General features: G+C 42.2%; 1 protein-coding gene across 1 annotated transcript; it reads right to left on the reverse strand.

Moving 5' to 3' along the window:
- Positions 1-15,219: 15,219 nt before the first annotated feature.
- Positions 15,220-16,164, reverse strand: LOC128119970 (olfactory receptor 6C4-like). The gene has a single exon (XM_052753741.1). The coding sequence runs from the start codon at positions 16,162-16,164 to the stop codon at positions 15,220-15,222; it is 945 nt and encodes a 314-aa protein (XP_052609701.1).
- Between the last annotated feature and the right edge of the window lie 2,148 nt (positions 16,165-18,312).

The following is an 18,312-nucleotide window of genomic DNA, read 5'->3' on the forward strand; positions in this document are numbered from 1 at the left end:
TCCAAATTCCCTCCAAACTCACTTCGTTTTACCCAGATGTACAATCCAAATGTTACCCATTGTTACATGTTATAAGGAAGACTGGAGGCCCTGCCAGGAGCTGCTTCTCCCAGAAAGCATTCCAGAGACACCCCACACTCATCAACCATCAGCCATCAACCCTCCACACACATTTTACATCTTTATAATTACTCACATTATAAGCTTCTGCTGGTTTGTTTCTTCTTTTCTCCATTCCTCCACTCTACCGCATACTGAATCTTAAGAGCACAGGGACCTTACCAGTTACTTTCTGATACCAAAAGCACAGGCAATCCCAGCCCCTGACCCCGTGGGGAGGAGAGGTGTTATCTGAAGTAGCTTAGATGTTTTGATGCCTTGTAGTTGGACATTATAGTGTAGTTGGACACTTGCTGTGTCCCCTTTTTTCCCAGATGGTCTTGCTATGTGGCTATGTAGCCCAATGTGCTACAATAACAGGAATGGAGTACTGCATCAGGTGGTGTTTCTCTCTTACCCCCAGTTTTTTCTATTTGTCTCTTTCATTCCACAATTATTAATATCACCATGTTGTGAAACACAATGATCAATTTTCAGTCTTCATTTTACTCAATATCTCAACATTATTGACATGTGTGATCTCTTGTCCATTCTGAAAACTTTCTTTAGTTTCCATGACTTCCAAATACACAACTTCTTATTTCTAACCATTTCCCTTTAGATTCTGTAGAGCACTATCTTCTTACCTTGCTTGATGACTCTTGTTCTCCTCCCAAGCTTCTTCCATCCAGTAAGTGAGTAGTTGCCATTCAGTTATTCAGATAAAAGTCTAGGAGTCCATTTAAATTCATTTCTTTCCTCAACACCTATTGTGCCTCAAAAGTTTAATGCTCAGGGCCTGGACAGATGCCTCAGTGGTTAAGAGCATTGTGGTTCTTGCAGAGGACCTACATTCAGGTCCTCGTACCCACATCAGGCATCTCACAACCACCTATAACTCCAGTTCTGGGGGATATGACACTCTCTTCTGGCTTCCATAGACACTCACATACACATGCAAATACAGATATACCAACACATATACATAAAATAAAAATAAAGTGATTCTTTAAAGAATTTAATTTCCAACACTTCTGTAAACTGAAGTTCCTCGAAACATGTTCCACTTCTGTGGAAGATTCTTCAAAGCTGATTGATTAAAACTTTGTTATTGTAGAATCTCGTAGACCCAGAATCACATTATCTTGGCCTATCTTTGGTACCCTTAATAACCATTCATGCCCACCTCTGTGTCTGGCCTAACATCTTTGTGACTGTCAGGTAAAACCTTTGGAATGAACTCTTAGTCCAAAAGCTGAGTGTCATCAGACAGCATCTGAAACCTGGCAGAGTCATGTTTGGTTTTAAGTTGTCCACTGGCTGTCCTTAACAGTGTATTTGGTAAATTCCTTGATTTATGAGTCTGTTTTGCTCTGCTATTAATAAAATCTTATGTAACCACTTCCATGGAGCAAACTGAATTCATGTTTTTGGTCCATGGTCACTCATATTTGGCTCCAAATAAATTGTCTCTTGCTCCTTTGAAGTGTCTTTTGCTCTATGTTTAACTGACTTAATTATCTCAGGGTCAGGTACCAGAAAGCCTTGGACCTCAGTCCAATGAAATAATTTGAAGTATCAAATATTCAACATTCAACCTGCATAACCTGCTTACCACACCTGGCCCATTTTCTTCCATGAAAACTACTGTAAACACTGTGATGGCTAGTTTTTATGTCAACTTGACACAGGCTAGACTCATTGGGGATAGAGAGAACCTCAACTGAGCAAACTCTCCACTACACTGACCTCTGGGCAGGGCTCTGGGCTATCTTCCTAATTGATGGTTGATGGAAGAAAGCTCAGCCCATTGTGGGTGATGCCATCTCCAGTTTGGTGGTCTTTTCCACAAGAAAGATGACTGAGCAAGTCATGAGGAACAAGTCAGTAAGCAACATCCCTCCATGGTCTGTGCATCAGCTGCTTCCTCCAGGTTTCTACCATGTTTGAGTTCTCTGACTTCCCTCAGTGATGGACTGTGCTGTGGAACTGTAAGCTGAAATATGGTCACAGTGTTTGCCACAGCAACAGAAACCCTAACTGAGACAAGCACTTTCCCATATTTACCTCTTGCTCCCTGTCTCTAGATAGTCCATGATGATTTACCTAGTGTGATGTGGCCCTACGGCATGGTGTGGCTCCCTTCCTGGGGACTGAGTAGCAGACTATAGCCCAGTATGGCACGGTGTGGCATGATATGGCTCCCTTCCTGGGGACTGAGTAGCAGACTATCTTCTGACAGGTGTCTCCTGACCTGGTGCTTTACCAAATTTGAACAATGACACCTATATTTAGAACACTGTGTTATTGTCTTTCTTGTCCACTGCACATTTTGTCATCCTTAGGCATTTAGGCTCTTTGCATGTATTGCTCTATGCCTGCAAGTTCCTGTTTTTGTGGATTAAAATAAACTTCATTGTTTCTAAAAAAATTATCTATTTTTAAAATTAATTTTTAAATTAGCAAACAAAAAAGAATGGGTTTCATGATACAGTTTTCATATACATATCATTGTACTTTGCTCCACAAAATATTGTCCACAAGTTTATACTTTAAACCAAAGGTAATTTAACATTATTTGAGCCCCAGCTCACATTCCACCTCTTCAGAAGGACCTTCTTGAACATCCCTCAAGTGGGACCATATGGTGGCCACTCTCATATACTTACTTCATGGTGTATACGTCCTTCAGAAAGATGACATTTGCTCTTTTGCTTGAGTGGGAATTTAGTTCAGGCCTTCTCTGCTGGAAGGTATATTCTTTAAAGGCAGAGGCTTTGCTTTTCTTAGAGCTATGACTTTAAGGCTTAGAAGGGACTGGTACAGCTTAGAAGAGGTGTTCTACACATCACAGACTGTTCCTTCAGTCTACTCAAAGGGAGAGGGGAGAAAAAGCATGCTTGTGTTTCTCTTTCTAGAGTCTAAGCTGAAGATTGCCTTCCCTAAACTCCCGCATAGCTCAAGTTCCATTTATGGCCTAACTTCTGGCAAGGCGAGGCAACTCTGGGAAACATGGAAGACAGAAGAATTGAGGCAGAGGCTTCACCCGATTCACCTCTTCCCTCTGACAAATTGGTGTATTTATGGTAGAAGTGGTCTCAGCGCTGTGGAGGTCAAGAGGCAGGATGGTGCTCCAACACTCATCCCCAAAAGCTTATGGATGAAATATCAGGTCTCAGCTCATTTTCCACCTCTTCAGAAGGACCTTTATCTGAAGGTCTGGCATGCCAGCTTAGAAGAGGCATTATGGTTGATATTATCGGCTTCACAGGATCTGGAGTTACCTAGGAGACAAGCCACTGGGATGCCTGTGAGGGATTATCTTAATTAGGTAAACTGAGGTAGAAGAGCCACTCTAAAAGTGGGCATCACAGTTCCCTGGACTCAGGTTCTGGGCTGCAAGAAAAGGAGTGGGAGCTGACTATGAGCACTCACTGTTTCCTGCTTCCTGACTGTGATGCAATGGGTCAGTGATCAACTGCTTCAAGATCTTGCAAACAGGATATCTCACCACAATTTGAACTGTGAACTGAAAGAAACCCTTTCTCCTTTAAGTTACTTTTGCCAGGGCATTTTATCACAACAGGAAACGTAACAAATACAGAAAATTGGTACCAAAAAGTGGGGGGACTGCTGGGAAAACCTGACCATGCAGTTCTTGAGCTCTTGTTTGTTGGAATAGTATAGAGAGGCTGGGCACTTTGGGCTAGAAAATCCCTTGGGCCATTCTGGTGGGAGACCCAGCTCATGAGGTTTCACAGGGGAACAAGGACTCTGTTTTGTTTCTATCACTTTGATAAAGACTATGACCAAAAGCAACTCGGGAGGGAAAGGGTTCATTTATTTCATCTTAAGGCTTACAGTTCACCATGAAGGGAAGTCCAGGTAGAAACCCAAGGCAGGGACCTGGAGTCAAAACCTGAAGCAGAAACATGAGGGAACTTTGCTTACTGGCTTTGTGTCTATGGTTTCCCCAGCTTGTGTTCTTATATGACCTAGGACCACCTGCCCAAGGGGGCACCACCCCCATTTGGCTTGGGCATCCCATAAATCAATAATCAAGAAAATGCCCTCATAGACTTGCCTATAGACAATCTGATGGAGGGATCTTCTCAACTGAGGTTTCTTCTTCCGGATGACTACATAGCTTGTTACATTTTGACAAAACAACAACAACAACAACAACAACAACAACAACAACAACAACAACAACCAGTGCAAACTCCATGGGAACTGGGCTGGGGCCATGAATACGATCATATGGGAAAGAATCCGGCTTCATTCTGCCAGTGTCCTGAGAACATGAGTGAGGACTGAATTGAAAGGTGATGGACTAATCTGTTTGGTGGAGGAAATTTCAAGACAGTAGAGCATCCAGGCCGTGGCAGGGCTACTGTCAACAATGAGAGAGAGAGAGAGAGAGAGAGAGAGAGAGAGAGAGAGAGAGAGAACAAAAAGTGAAGCAGAAGGATATTAAGAAGATCTCAGATGTCTATCATACTTCTAGATGGTTCTTTGCAAGGTGGGGTCACAGATGCTGGTCCCATTGGTGAGCTATCTGTCATGAAGTCAGGTCATAGGTACTCGTCACAACTCAGGGTGGTCCTACAGGAATCCATTTGTGAATGTTGGCCCTTCCTCCAGGCAGTCCTCCAGCATGGTGCTTGGAATCCTTGTCTCTGTTCCCCAGCAGACTTTGGCTCTGATCAGGTTTCCAGTTCAACGAATTCTGTGTGATCCAGTGATTCTGACTCAGTTTCTCTCCCCTATTTAGAGGTTGTTCTGTTGACATGTTTCTGCCTGTAGTCTTGTGACACTTGCTCTGAGTTTCCCGTGAGTGTGACTAGTGGATCTGTGGTGACTTAGGACCTGGCTGCTGCTCCTGTGAGAGAAGAGGTTTTTCTGGCATCAGTCTTTCTTTTGCCGCTGCTCTGCACAACATTCCCTCCTCTTTTTTTCTCTTTTAAAGAATATGTTACTTAGAGTACTATACTGCTTTTCTGAGGCTCTCTATCTTAATCATGGCTGCAGTCACCCTTTCTCACTGGGAGAGCTGGCTCCTCATTCCTGCCAATCCTTCTGAGCCAAACTTGATCCCCCCTACCCTGTTTACTTTGTAAAATTTCTTATTTTACTAAACTGGAGATTATAAGCTGCTACCCACCTCTTTTGATAGCTGTCATCCAACTTTCCTTAGCTTATTCCTTGGGGATTCCAGCAGATCATACCTGCCTATTATCTGTGCCACCTTCCCTGATATATCCTGATGGCAGTAATGGAACATTGTGATGCAACAATGGAGAATTCAGTTGGGACTAAGGTAATGTCACAGTAGAGCATTGACATGGTATCTGGAATTTTATCCTGCCGAAAAGCAGCATCACAAAGGCAATATTGAGCCTTGTGGTTTCACAGGGGAGCTTCAATGGCCCAATGCAGCAATGTTAAAGTAAAACTGAACAACATGATGTCACAATGTAACACTGTGATATGATAGTGGAGATGTGAAGCCAAAATGTACTATTGTGATGAAAAAGTTGATGATTGTTATGAAAATATGGAGCATTAAGATGTGAAAATGGTTCTGAGATGTCACAATGTACCATTGTAGTGGCCCAATTGAGCACTTTCATATAAATATGAAGTAATGTGATGGTATAATGAAACATTTTGATGTCAATGTGGAACATCATAATGTCATGATAGAGTGTGATACCACAAGGCAGCTTCATGTTGGCACAGTTGAGTGCTGTGATGTCATAATGGAGTAGTCTGTGATGACATAATGGAGCATTTTGATGATACAGTGTAACATTTGATGGCAAACTTGATTCAATGTCATAATGGAGCACTGTAATGTTAGAGTGGAGCTGTGATGTCATAATGCACCATGTGATGGCATGACTGAGCTTTTCCATATAAAGTAGAGAGTTATGATGGCACAATGGGTCATTGTGATATAGCAGTAGAACCAGTGACATCACAGTGCAGCACTATGGTGCTACAATGGAGCACTGTTAGATTTCAAAGGAGCTGTGATATCACAATAGCATTGTTATGTAAATAGAGGATTGTGGTGGCACATGAAGGACTGTGAGGGCAGAATGTAGCACTGTGTTGTCATGACATCCTATGGACATTGAATGGAGCCTAGTGGTGTCACAGTGGAGAACCTCACTTAGGAGCTACGATGTCACAATGAAAAATTGTTTCAGCACAATGGTGCATTGTGATGTCACATTGCAGTATCGTATTGGCCCATTGGAGCATTGTGATGTGATACTGGAGATGTGATACTACAATGCACCACTGTGATGGCCCAACTGAGCACTGATATGCCAACATGGAGCATTGTGGTGGCATAAGGAAGGATTGTGAACACAATGTTGAACCCTGTAATACAGAATGTGGCATTTTGATGTCACAATGGAACTGTGATTTCATGACGCATCACTGTGATGGTTTATGGGACATTGTTATCTAAAAACAGTTGAGCATTGTGAAGGCATTGTATTGCGATGTCATGGTTGAGCCTTGTTATCACAATGCATCTTTGTGACATAAAACTGAGCACTGTTGTGTGATGAAACAGCATTGTGATGGCAGAATGGAGTATCATGCAGACAAATTTGAGAATTGTGATGTCACGAGAGAGCATTGTGAGGTCACATTGGCTCTTTGAATCCACAATGCACCATTGGGTAATGAAATATTTTGTAATGACACCATGGAGCACTGTGATTATAAATGTGAACATGGTGATACTATAGTTGAGTTGTGATACTAAAATGTATCTCTACCCAGCACTCAGGAGGCAGAGCCAGGCAGATCTCTGTGAGTTCGAGGCCAACCTGGACTACCAAGTGAGTCCCAGAAAAAGCGCAAAGCTACACAGAGAAACCCTGTCTCGAAAAACCAAAAAAAAAAAAAATGTATCTCTAATGGCATGATTGATTATTGTTATATAAAATGGAATATTTTTAAAGATTGATTTTAGTTTTAATTATGTATATGTGTGTGTGTCTGTGTCAGCATAGGAATGCAGTTGCCTGCAGAGGGTCCATTAGAGCTGGAGTTACAACAGTTGTAAGTTCCTTGATGTGGGTCCTGGGAACCAGATTCAGTGCCATGACATAGTGTATCATAATGTTGTTACAGTCAATTTGTAATATCAGAATGCACCATTGTGGTGTCCCATGCTAGTCTTGGTGGGTAGTACATTTCTTCTAGGTGATTCAACTAGTTGATGTATAATATTTTACAAGAAGCTCTTCCAGTGGTTTACATTTCTGTAGTTTAGTGATTCATTTATGATTTTGTTTATTTGAATCTTTTACTTGTTATTCTAGTTAAAGATGATCAATTTTGTTTATCTTTGTTTATTTTACCTTCCTTCTTATCTTATCTTACTATTCTTACTATCTTACCTTTTGCTGATCTTGCCTCCTCTGTCATGATAGACTGTGGTATCTTGAACTGCAAGCTGAGATAGACCTTGCCATCTCTACATGGCTGTTTGCTGTTCAGGGAAATAGCACAGCCCCCATATTGATTCCTACAGTGGCTGCATCAGCTTACACTCTCATCTGCAGCGTCAGGATTCTTCTTTCCTAACAACTTTGACAGAATCTGCCATCATTTGTTTTCTTGATGATAGCCATCCTGACTAAGGTGAGGTGGAATTTCAAAGCAATTTCAATTTGTATTTTCTTGATGGCTAAGGATGTTTGACATTTTTCAAGTACATCTACACCATTTGTATTTCTTCTTTTGAGAACTGTATTCTCCATTAGTTCATTTATTGATTGGATAATTTTTTTGTGTTTGATTTTTGTAATTCTTTATATATCTTAGATATCAATCTCCTGTGTGATATTAGTTGACTATTTTATTTATTTATTTATTTTTTGGTTTTTTTCAAGACAGGGTTTCTCTGTGTAGCTTTGCGCCTTTCCTGGATCTCGCTTTGGAGACCAGGCTGGCCTCGAACTCACAGAGATCCACCTGCTTCTGCCTCCCGAGTGCTGGGATTAAAGGCGTGCGCCACCACCGCCCGGCTAGTTGACTATTTTAAAAAGGAGTCTTGTGATAATTTCCTTTGTTGTGTGGAATTACTTTAATCTATTGCCCTCTCTCAATTCTTGGGATGATTCCCTGTGCTATTTGAGCCCATGCTTATATATTGAAGTGTTCTACCTATGTTCTCCCTAGCAGTTTCAAAGTTTTAGGTTGTACATTAAAGTCTGATCCCCTTTGGATTGATTTTTGAGCAGGGAAAAGAGAAAGTGTTTGACATTTTCTCAAAAGAGAAATGCTGCAGGCCGCAGGAATATATCCTAAGAACTCAGCTGGTTATGGCACAGTCACTACCTGGAGGGATCAGGGAATTCCTCCAGAGGAAGCCAAATCCCAAGGAGTTTTTGGTGTTACTTGGCTTGTTATATTCTGTATATAGCTGTATTCTGTATATAGCTGTATTCTGTTATGAAAATCATGTGTGCCTTCATAGTTTTCCCAATTGACTTTTCCCTAAGAAGGACTAACAGTGTGGACTGATCACCCTCTGGACATACACATTCCAGGTATTTGGAGAACAACCTCAGGTAAGGCTTTCTCTGGAATCAGATTATCTCCCTTAGCCACTTTCAAGGACTACAGGAAACACCACCCAGGTGGGCGCCCAACTTCTGAAGACTAACAGTGATAACAGCCCACCTGCAAGTCTTCTGACTTAAATTATACAAGGAGACACCGCCCAGGTGGGCCCCAACTTCCGAGGACTAACAATGATAACAGCCCACATGCAAGTCTCCTGACTTAGGGTAAATTCCACAAGGAGACACCGCCTAGGAGAGGTGGACGTTAAGTAATAGCTTTACACTATTTAGCTCGGACCCTCCCTTTATATACCGGGACTTCCAGGGCACAGAGGGGAGAAGAGAAAAGAGAATGGAAGAACTAGATGGGTAAGAACTTGAGAGGAACAAACTGAGATGGGGAAGAACTAGATTGAAGGGCTAAAAGAGAGGACTAGAGGAATGAGATGGAAGATGAGGAAGAGCCAGATGGGGAAGAACAAGATGAGGAAGAGCCGGATGAGAGAGAAGGAGACGGGAGAGGAGCTGATAGGGGAAAGAATAAGATGGATGAGAACCTAGAAGGGACAGAACTAGATGAAGAACTTAAGATAGAACCTAGAGGGGACAGCAGATAAATATAGAGAAATCAGGCAAGAAAGGAGCTAGACATGAGAGCAGAATAGAAGCTGTGTAGAGAGAGAACTATCACAGAATAATAAAGTGTATGAACTAAGGAGTCTCATATACATAGATTCATTTCTTTTTTATCAAAGATTAATTATCAGCTGGTTGTAGATTTTTCCCGGACCCTGGGAGGGGACTATCGAGGGGCTGGACCCCCCTAGTCCCCGATAGAGAAAGAGTCTGCATTTGAGGGCAATGCTTGCTTAGGTGATTCTTCAAGCAGTGATTCAATCACAGGAGAACTTTAAGTTGTTTTACCTTTTTATTTAAAGTATTTATATAATTATTATCTTTAAAAACTGTAGAGCAAGGTGTATGTAATATTGCAAGAACACGATGTCCCACTAGAGGGAGCCATCTAGACTCTGGATGTCATGCCTTGAGAATCTGAACTCTTTTCTTATACACACATGTTGTAAGCCTTCAGACTTGGCCCTCCTTTGTAGTTTCTATTTGGACTTTGCACTGGAATTGCTGTCACAGTATAAGAGTTTTGGAATGGATTTACTAGGTACTAGTGCTGTGTATGTCCAAACTGAGACCATAGAGTGTCACAAACAGCACTTGTTTAACCCAGCTCACCAATTATGTTGCTGGGTTTGGGAAAAAGGAAAAGATGTTGTGTTGTGCCCAGATCGTGACCCCCAGAGAGACCACCAAAGACGAGCATGCCGGAATGCAAAAGCAAGGTTTAATTCTGGATATCCAAAAGCAATACAAGCCTAGGCAGGGACTTCGTCCAATACATCCAACGCAGTGGAGGCTGGAGGAAGTGCCCGCCTGTCTGCAAGCTCAGCTTTTAAAGGGAAAAATCACAGGGGTGCTAGTACGGGTACAATTCTGATTGGCTCGCTTCTAGGGGCTTCTAGAAATTACTTCTAAGGGAGTGGTTGCCCACCACCATTTCTCATTGGCTGCCCTCAGGTGGGGGCATTTTTATGGTCAGTTACCCTGGGAACCAGGGAGAGGACATTCCATAGTCTGGCAGGCATTACCTCGTGACTATCTTGTGACTCTGTACTTTTACACTTCCTGGTTTCTGGAATCTGAACTGACTTGTTTCAGTAACTATTGGCCTATTCCTAGAAGGAGAAATCTTAGGCCTTAGTTTTTGGGTGAAGGCATTTTGGTCTTATTTCTAAGATGGCTCATTTTGGTCTCACAGTTGAAAAGAGAGTGAGAATGAGAAACAGACACAGAGATGGAGAGAGGGAGGAAGACAGAGTCAGACAGGGCAGCTCTGGTCTCTCCTGCTGTGGAGCATCTCCTTCATTTTAGGGTTTTATAGTCCCTGTGAAAGATGTCCAGGAATTCCTGTCAGAGGCTCTTGACACTTCTGAGTGATTTTCAAGTTTTATTTCATATAGACAAGTGCAAATTAAGAAATAGAATAAAGGGAGCAGTGACCTCAGGACAAGATCCCACTCTGGTACATTTCCAACTTACGAAAAGGAATTAATGAAAAGCTTAGAAACAGGTGTGATGGTGCATGCCTTTAATCCCAGCACTCCAGAGGCAGAGACTAGTAGATCTCTGAGTTTGCGGCCAGCCTGGTCTAGAGAGCAAGTTCCAGGACAGTCAAGCTTAGGAAGTGAAGGTAACCATCAAAACCAGAAATCTGGTGAAGATATAATTGAAAGGTCTCTGAGTTTGAGGCCAGCCTGGTCTACAGATCCAGTTTCAGGACAGTCAAGCTTAGGCAGTGAAGATAACCACTGAAAACAGAAAGTTGTTGAAGATGTAGTTGAACAAGGGTTCATGTTCTGGCCCCAGTAAGCATCAGATCTTGGCAGCTTTGGCCACATGGTTCTGGCTTTAAGGATAGAAGAAAGGGGCCTCCTCAGCTAAGGAAAGTTGCTGAGGCCAGGCATGTGTCAGAGGTGTCTGAATGGAGAGGCCACAGTGTGAAGCTGTAAAGCTGAAGCCTGGATTGCCTTGGAGACCCCAAGATGTTAGAGGTGCCAGAGTCATGGGATACCTGCTTAGGACAGCTGCCAACAGGAAGTGGAAACAGTCCAAGAGAAAGAAGTTGCAGTCAACCAAGGTGAAAGGAGTTGGAAATCTGAAGAGTGTTTTGACATCAGACATGGAGATTCAGCATTTGGCATTTGCCTAGCTGGTTTTTGGTCTTCTTTGGTCCAGTATTTTCTCACTATGCTCCCTTCCCTACATTTTGGAATGGTAATGTATATATGGTGCCATTATATGTTGGAAGTATTTGATTTTGATTTTATAGGGGATTACAGTTAAGAAATTGCATGCATCTCAGAAGAGACTTTGAACTTTGGACTTTTAAACATTGTTGAGACTATGATAGACTATGGGACTATCTTAGCTTGGGTTTTTATTGCTGTGAAAAGACACCACGACCACAGCAACTCTTATAAAGGAAATACTTAATTGAGGGGGCTCGCTTACAGTTTCAGAGGTTCAGTCCATTATAGTCATAACGAGAAGACTGGTGGTGTACAGACAGACATGGGGCTAGAGCTGAGAGTGTTACATCTTGAAGGCAACAGGAAGTTGACTGACAATCACATTGAAGGAAGCTTGAGCCAAAGAGACCTCAAAGCCTGTCCCCACAGTGCCACACTTCCTACACCAAGGCCATACCTCTTAATAGTGCCACTCTGGGGGCTATTTTCTTTCCAACCACCACAGAGACTTTTGATGTTGGACTGAATGCATTTTTGCATTATGACATGGCTTCAAGCCTTTGTGCGTCTGGGAGTGGAATGTAGTGGTTTGAAAGAAAATGACCCCCAAAGGGAGTGACACTATGAGGAGGTGTGGCTTTGTTGGAGTGGGTGTGGCCTTGTTGGAGGAATTTGGTCACTGTGGGGGCAGGCTTTGTGGTCTTATATATGCTCAAGCCACAGCCAACGTCTCAGTTCACTCCCTGTTGCCTGTGCAAGATGTAGAACTCTCAGCTCTCTCTCCAGCACCATGCCTGCGTGCACTGAGCCATACTCCCAGCTGCCATGCTTCCTGCCATGATGACAATGGACTAGACCTCTGAAACTGTGTGCTGCCCTCTCAATTAAATGTTTTCTTCTGTGAGAGTTGCCGTGGTCACTTCACAGCAACACAAACCTTAAGACAGTATGGGTGTATGAGTATGAAATATTTTTATGAAGTCCAGTAACATTTAAAGTGAATATATTAAGAAAGGTGTTTTGATCTATTATTTCTTCAGAATGAACAAGTGGGAGTACCTGGGGTGGTACAGTACTCACTCAATGATTTAGAAACTATGGTTTTGGGTCACCTGCTTAGAGAAGCTCTGATCTGTACGTTTTTCCTTCTGTATAATGATTTACTATCTGTGAGGTACCATAGAGATTCACAGGTCCAGAGACATCAGTTCTCAAGTGTGTGACAACCTCCTAAAGGGGAGCAGAGAGTTCAAAGCCCTTAATGATCTATATATTTTTAAGAAAAGGGTGCAGACTTGCAGAGAATGGGGAGGCAGTTCTTCAGGCTCTGCAGGAATAATATTAAGATTGTATTTCCATGGAAATTTGTGTTTGTGTCACCCTCCATTTCTCTCTGGCCTCCTCCAGCATGTTGCCACTTCAAGAGCAATTATTTTATTTATTATGTATAATTTATTATGTTTACGGAAGAGGATGTCAGATCTCATTACAGATGGTTGTGAGCCACCATGTGGGTGCTGGGAATTGAACTCAGGACCTCTGGAAGAGCAGCCAGTGCTCTTAACCTCTGAGCCATCTTTCCAGCCCCAAGAGCAATCATTTTAAAAACAGTTTTCAATGAACACAAAATGTCTCTGTATATGAGGAATTGCCTTATTAGGGTCAAACCCCTTATAATCTAGTTGGAGACATACAGGATTTAGTTAAGGAGGAATGACCCTACATACTGAAAAAATTTTAGTGACTGGATGACTTGTACTAGCAGAAGGTAAAAGTATGCTCTTGGGATTAGGTTTTTATTAGGAGTCCACCATGGAAGACTAGGTAGGCTAGAATTTACTTGAGATCATTTTCTCAAAGTATGGGTCTCATCTTTGAGTAAGGACTGAGGTTGCTCTTTGAACTTAGAAAAAGTGATGTTCCATGTTTAGTGATATGGTAATTCCTCAATTTCAATGAAAAATGATAAAGGAATGAACAAAGAGGTCAAGTATAGTCAGAGTGATATAATGAATACATAAGAGAATGAGAGTCACTAAAGTATTTGCCCCTTATGAGGCCCTACATCTACTGAAGATTTGAGGTTGATGCTTTTGAGAAGACACTAGAAGTACCAACGTTCAGGGATAGTTTTAATCACAAAGGATATTGGTAGGAGGAGTGCTCATGGAGACAATGGGAACTGACCTATTAGATGCCAGATGACTCTGTATATACAAGAACTCAGGCTGCCATGACTACTATGATTAGCAAGGTCAATCAAAGAAGCATCCAAGGGTCCTTGAATGCTGGGTATTGTGGATATAGTAGAACATGGCAGAGCATCCTTAATACTCATCCTAATCTGTCCAGAAATAATCTTTAAATATGTGCTGTAAATCTCATGCACACCCTTTCTTCACTGTCTGTCAGCAGATTTCTATTCCTGCTAAGATTGTCTAAGAGTTCTCTTTTTCTGTACCTTTCTTTAAAAAGAATCCAGAAAATGGCTGGGCGGTGTTACATGCCTTTAATCCCAGCACTCAGGAGACAGAGCCAGGTGGGTCTCTGTGAGTTCGAGGCCAGCGAACTCTGTAGAGCCATGGTCTACAGAGTGAGATGCAGGACAGGCACCAAAACTACACAGAGAAACACTGTCTCGAAAAAATCAAAACAAAACAAAACAACAAAAAACAAAAACAAAAAATTCAAAAAACAAAACAAAACAAAACAAAACCAAATCCAGATAATTCCATCATAACAGTTTTTGTTTTGTTCTCAGAAAACAGTCAGGAGTGTTCTTGGGAGTATTCATGAAACCTAATGCTGTATAATAGGAAATGACTGTCCAAGATTTCTGTATCTTTAAAGAGATGTCTTTAAAAAAATTCGTATTTGTGTGTGTGTTGCCTATGTTTGTGTGTGAGAATGTGTGTTTTTTGAGTGTGTGTATGTATGTTTGTGTGTGTGTGTGTGTGTGCTCTTGTCAATCTTGAGGTTGTGGAGGCCAGATGTTGACATCTGGTGTCTTTCCTCAATTGCTTGCCACCTTATTATTTGAGACAAGATTTCTCACTGAACCTGTGGCCTCCCTTTTAGGTCAATGACCAGTGAATATCTGGAATCAGCTTGTCTTTGACCCTTTCTTGCATGTTAGGGTTACTGGTGTAAGCCACCATGCCCAGCTAGTTCAGAAGTGCTGGGAATCTGAACACAGGTTCAGATTTTCAAAGCCAACACTCTATCTACTGAGCCATCTCCTCAGCCAGAGAGACAATCTTAAGAATTATCAGAGAAAGAGACTCTAAATGGAATTGTTTAAAGCCCAAAGAAAAGTGATGTAGAAGAGAATTTTCTGCATAGCATAATAATCTCTTCTGAGAAAGAGGTAGCAATTTCTGACACAGTGTATTTGCATTTTTGATGATTATCGATTGAGGAGTTAGAAGAGATGATGGTGAGATTAATACAGGTGCAGTCATTAGGCTGATCCTCCAGTTTATGACAAGCAATAGAGTTTTAACTAGTTGTATTCTGTATACAGTGTGCCAAGATAATTTTTCTGACCCTTTCATTCTTTAAAGGTAGATAGCAGAAAGTCTTGAACTGGTTTGAAACAGACTGTAGACACCAGCTCACACCAAGCTTCCCTGAGAAATCACTTAAGCAAAGAGGAGGCATAGCCTGAATGTCACCCAGCATTTCCATTTATTTTGAGGCCACTAAAATGAATAAAGATGCATTATTTTTCTGATCACATCATTGAAAGCTTGTTTTACTTGCTTATTCCTTAGGGTGTAAATGAAGGGGTTCAGCAAAGGGGCAACTGAGGTATTGAGCACAGCCACACCCTTATTGAAGGCAACTCCTTCTGTTGCTGAAGGCTTTATGTACATGAAGATGCAGCTTCCATAAGAGAGGGAGATGACAACCATGTGGGAGGAACACGTGGAAAAGGCCTTCTTCCTCTGCTGTGCAGAAGGGATCTTCAGAATGGTCCTGATGATGCGAGTGTAGGAGAGAATCACCAGCACCAGGGTGACTATCAAGGTCACAACTGCTAAGAGAAAGTCAAAGCGTTCCAGCAGCCTTGTGTCTGAACAAGCTATTTCTATGAGGGGCCCATAGTCACAGTAATAATGATTGAGCACATTGGATGCACAGAAATCCAGCTGACTGGTCATGATGATTGGGAATAAGATGACTAGGAAGCCACTCAGCCAAGAGCAGAGGACCAGCAGGGTGCAGACCCTGTTGCTCATGATGGTGGTGTAGTGCAGGGGTTTGCAGATGGCCACATAGCGGTCATAGGACATGGCAGTCAGAAGGCAGAATTCAGTGGCTCCTAAAAAGATGGCAAAGAAGTACTGAGTGAAGCAGCCTGCAAAGCTGATGGTCTTAATTCCTGTAGAGATGCTGAAGAGCATTCGAGGAGTGAAAGTGGATGTGAAGGAGATTTCCAGGAAGGAGAAGTTCCTGAGGAAGAAGTACATGGGTGTCTGGAGGTGGGAATCCAGCAGTGTGAGGATGATGATGGTGAGATTTCCCATAATGCTGAGAATATATGTGAGGAGGAGAAACAGGAAAACACAGATTTGAAGCTCTGGTGCATCTGTGAGTCCCAGCAGGATGAATTCAGTTAAAGTCTGATTTTTAACTCCTAACATTGGCTGTCTGTGAACACACAGAGGAGTTAAATCAGTGATAGGGCAGAAATCTAGAATATTTAAGTTAGGTTAATTATTTTTTTTTCCAAAGAATTGCAGCAAGCTTCTCCCTGTCAGGTCCCCGGAGTCATCCTGCTAGCCTGGTGCCCATTTATAGTTTTGATGGTGCCTTTTTATGATTTCTGCATGCTTTCCTTGTAAACACATCCCTAAAATATTGTCTGTTTTTAATTTTCATCTGAACAAGCATCTACTTAAAACAATTAATTAATTTTTTGACAATTTCACTCTTATTTATAATGCATTCTGGTTACTCTCTCTCCCCCACCCTTCTTTATATCCCTTCCACCCTCATCAACCCCCCTTCTTCCTGACCTGTCCCTTTCCATGACCTTGGTCTTGTCCTGTGACTGATTCCCTTAGCTTAACCAGGGCCCTTTGTGCGATGTTGGATTGGTGTTGTTCATCGGAGCCTGGTGAGGGCGCCAGTGAGCACATGCCCGAAGCATCCCTATACTTTTGCTCTTTTATTATGTCAATTAATTCTGCAATGATGCCCTGTTTACATCACTTGCTTGGCTCTAGTGGGAGAAGTAATGAGGTTACCTCACAGTTGAAGAACCTTTAGGAGGCAAACAATTTCATTAAAATTATGGTAACTGAAGAGTTCCCACCTTCCATCTGAGTTTTGGAATTCGTGGTCCATCATTATCAATATCACTGTCTTTTCTGCTTATTGACTTCTGGGGTCTTCTTTCTGTCAGGTTCCATTTCTTCCATCCTAGATGACATCACCAGAGGGACAGATGATGAATCTCCTGTTAGATTACTGCTCTGACATTTTTTTTGTATTTATATTTATTGGTAAGTATGTGATTTTATTGTGGCTAGAAAAGGACATTTAAGACAAAGGTGCAAGCCTCATTTAAGTGTTTCTTAAGAAGAACTTAGCTAGTTGGGGGCTGTTTATATCCTACTTTGAGAATTTGAGGAATTATCTTTTATATAGATGAGGAGTAGGTTTGTGAACATTTATGAAGCTATTATAAGAGCCTCTTTATTTGGCCTTTTCTAGAGTCTTCTCCATAGCTCTGAAATTCTCAATTCCTTATCAAAGATATATTTAGTAGACATACATTTAATCAATAATATATATTTGACATAATCCTCCTCATTTACCATGTTTTTCTTTAAGATATTTCTGCCAGAAGACTTCTGGATAAGATAACAGGCATGTGCCCAGTGAAGGAGAAGAGTCAGAATAAGAAAATCAATATACTCTTCTGGAGAAAAGGATGAAGAGCTTTGGAAATTGGCCATAGCAGTGATAGGGTTCCTGTAATGTGTGGAGAAAAAGACTATCAATGCACAAGAAAGACCTCCCTGGATGAATGAAGCTCCATCCTGGAGGCTCCACAACACTGGGCAGGGTCAGGGGAGCAGATTCTCACCCAAAAGGTAAGTCAGATAGGCCCTGATGAAAATACTCTGCAGTCCTGACTCCAGGATTAGCCCATAGCCCTCAACAGCCTTGAATGCAGTTGTACATTTTGGTGTGATGATGATTACTCGGGCATATGGGCCATCGAGGGGGAGGGATCCCATTTGGCCATTCTGTATGACTTAGAGGGCAGTGCAAAGATGGCAGTTTTAGAGAAAACCTACTACTCAGAACTGAGCTGCAGTAGGTGTCTGAGAACCTAGAATCACCAGAAATCAGAGAGCATGAATTGAACCTGCAGGAGAGCAGGAGAGCCAGGTGCGGGCAGATTGCAGGAGGCTTGTCTCAGACAGTGAAATGAATAGCCCTACCCTCCGGGAGGGAGCAGATCTCAGCTGAGTTTGACAGTATGGAGTCTGACACTGCCTGGGTCTGAGCTCGGCAAGTGGATCAACTTCTGGAGCCCGCTTCACTGCTGTAGAACCTCCAAACTCTGACGTTTTAGCAGAACACGGACAAGTAGACAAAGGCAGGCTCTTCCCTGGTGCAGATCTCTGTACGCTGGCTGCGTCCCAACACAATTAAAGGCACCTGGGATAGAACATCAGGCATCCCAGGAGGCATAATCTGGAGAGTCTTGGGAGTGTGAAAGATTCTGCCCAGCCCACAGGCTGCAAAACTGAGCATGACCGGCAGAGACTCCAGGC

Source organism: Peromyscus californicus, unplaced genomic scaffold (assembly GCF_007827085.1).
Source record: "Peromyscus californicus insignis strain IS unplaced genomic scaffold, ASM782708v3 Scaffold_24__1_contigs__length_46423439, whole genome shotgun sequence".
Lineage (NCBI taxonomy): Eukaryota > Metazoa > Chordata > Mammalia > Rodentia > Cricetidae > Peromyscus > Peromyscus californicus.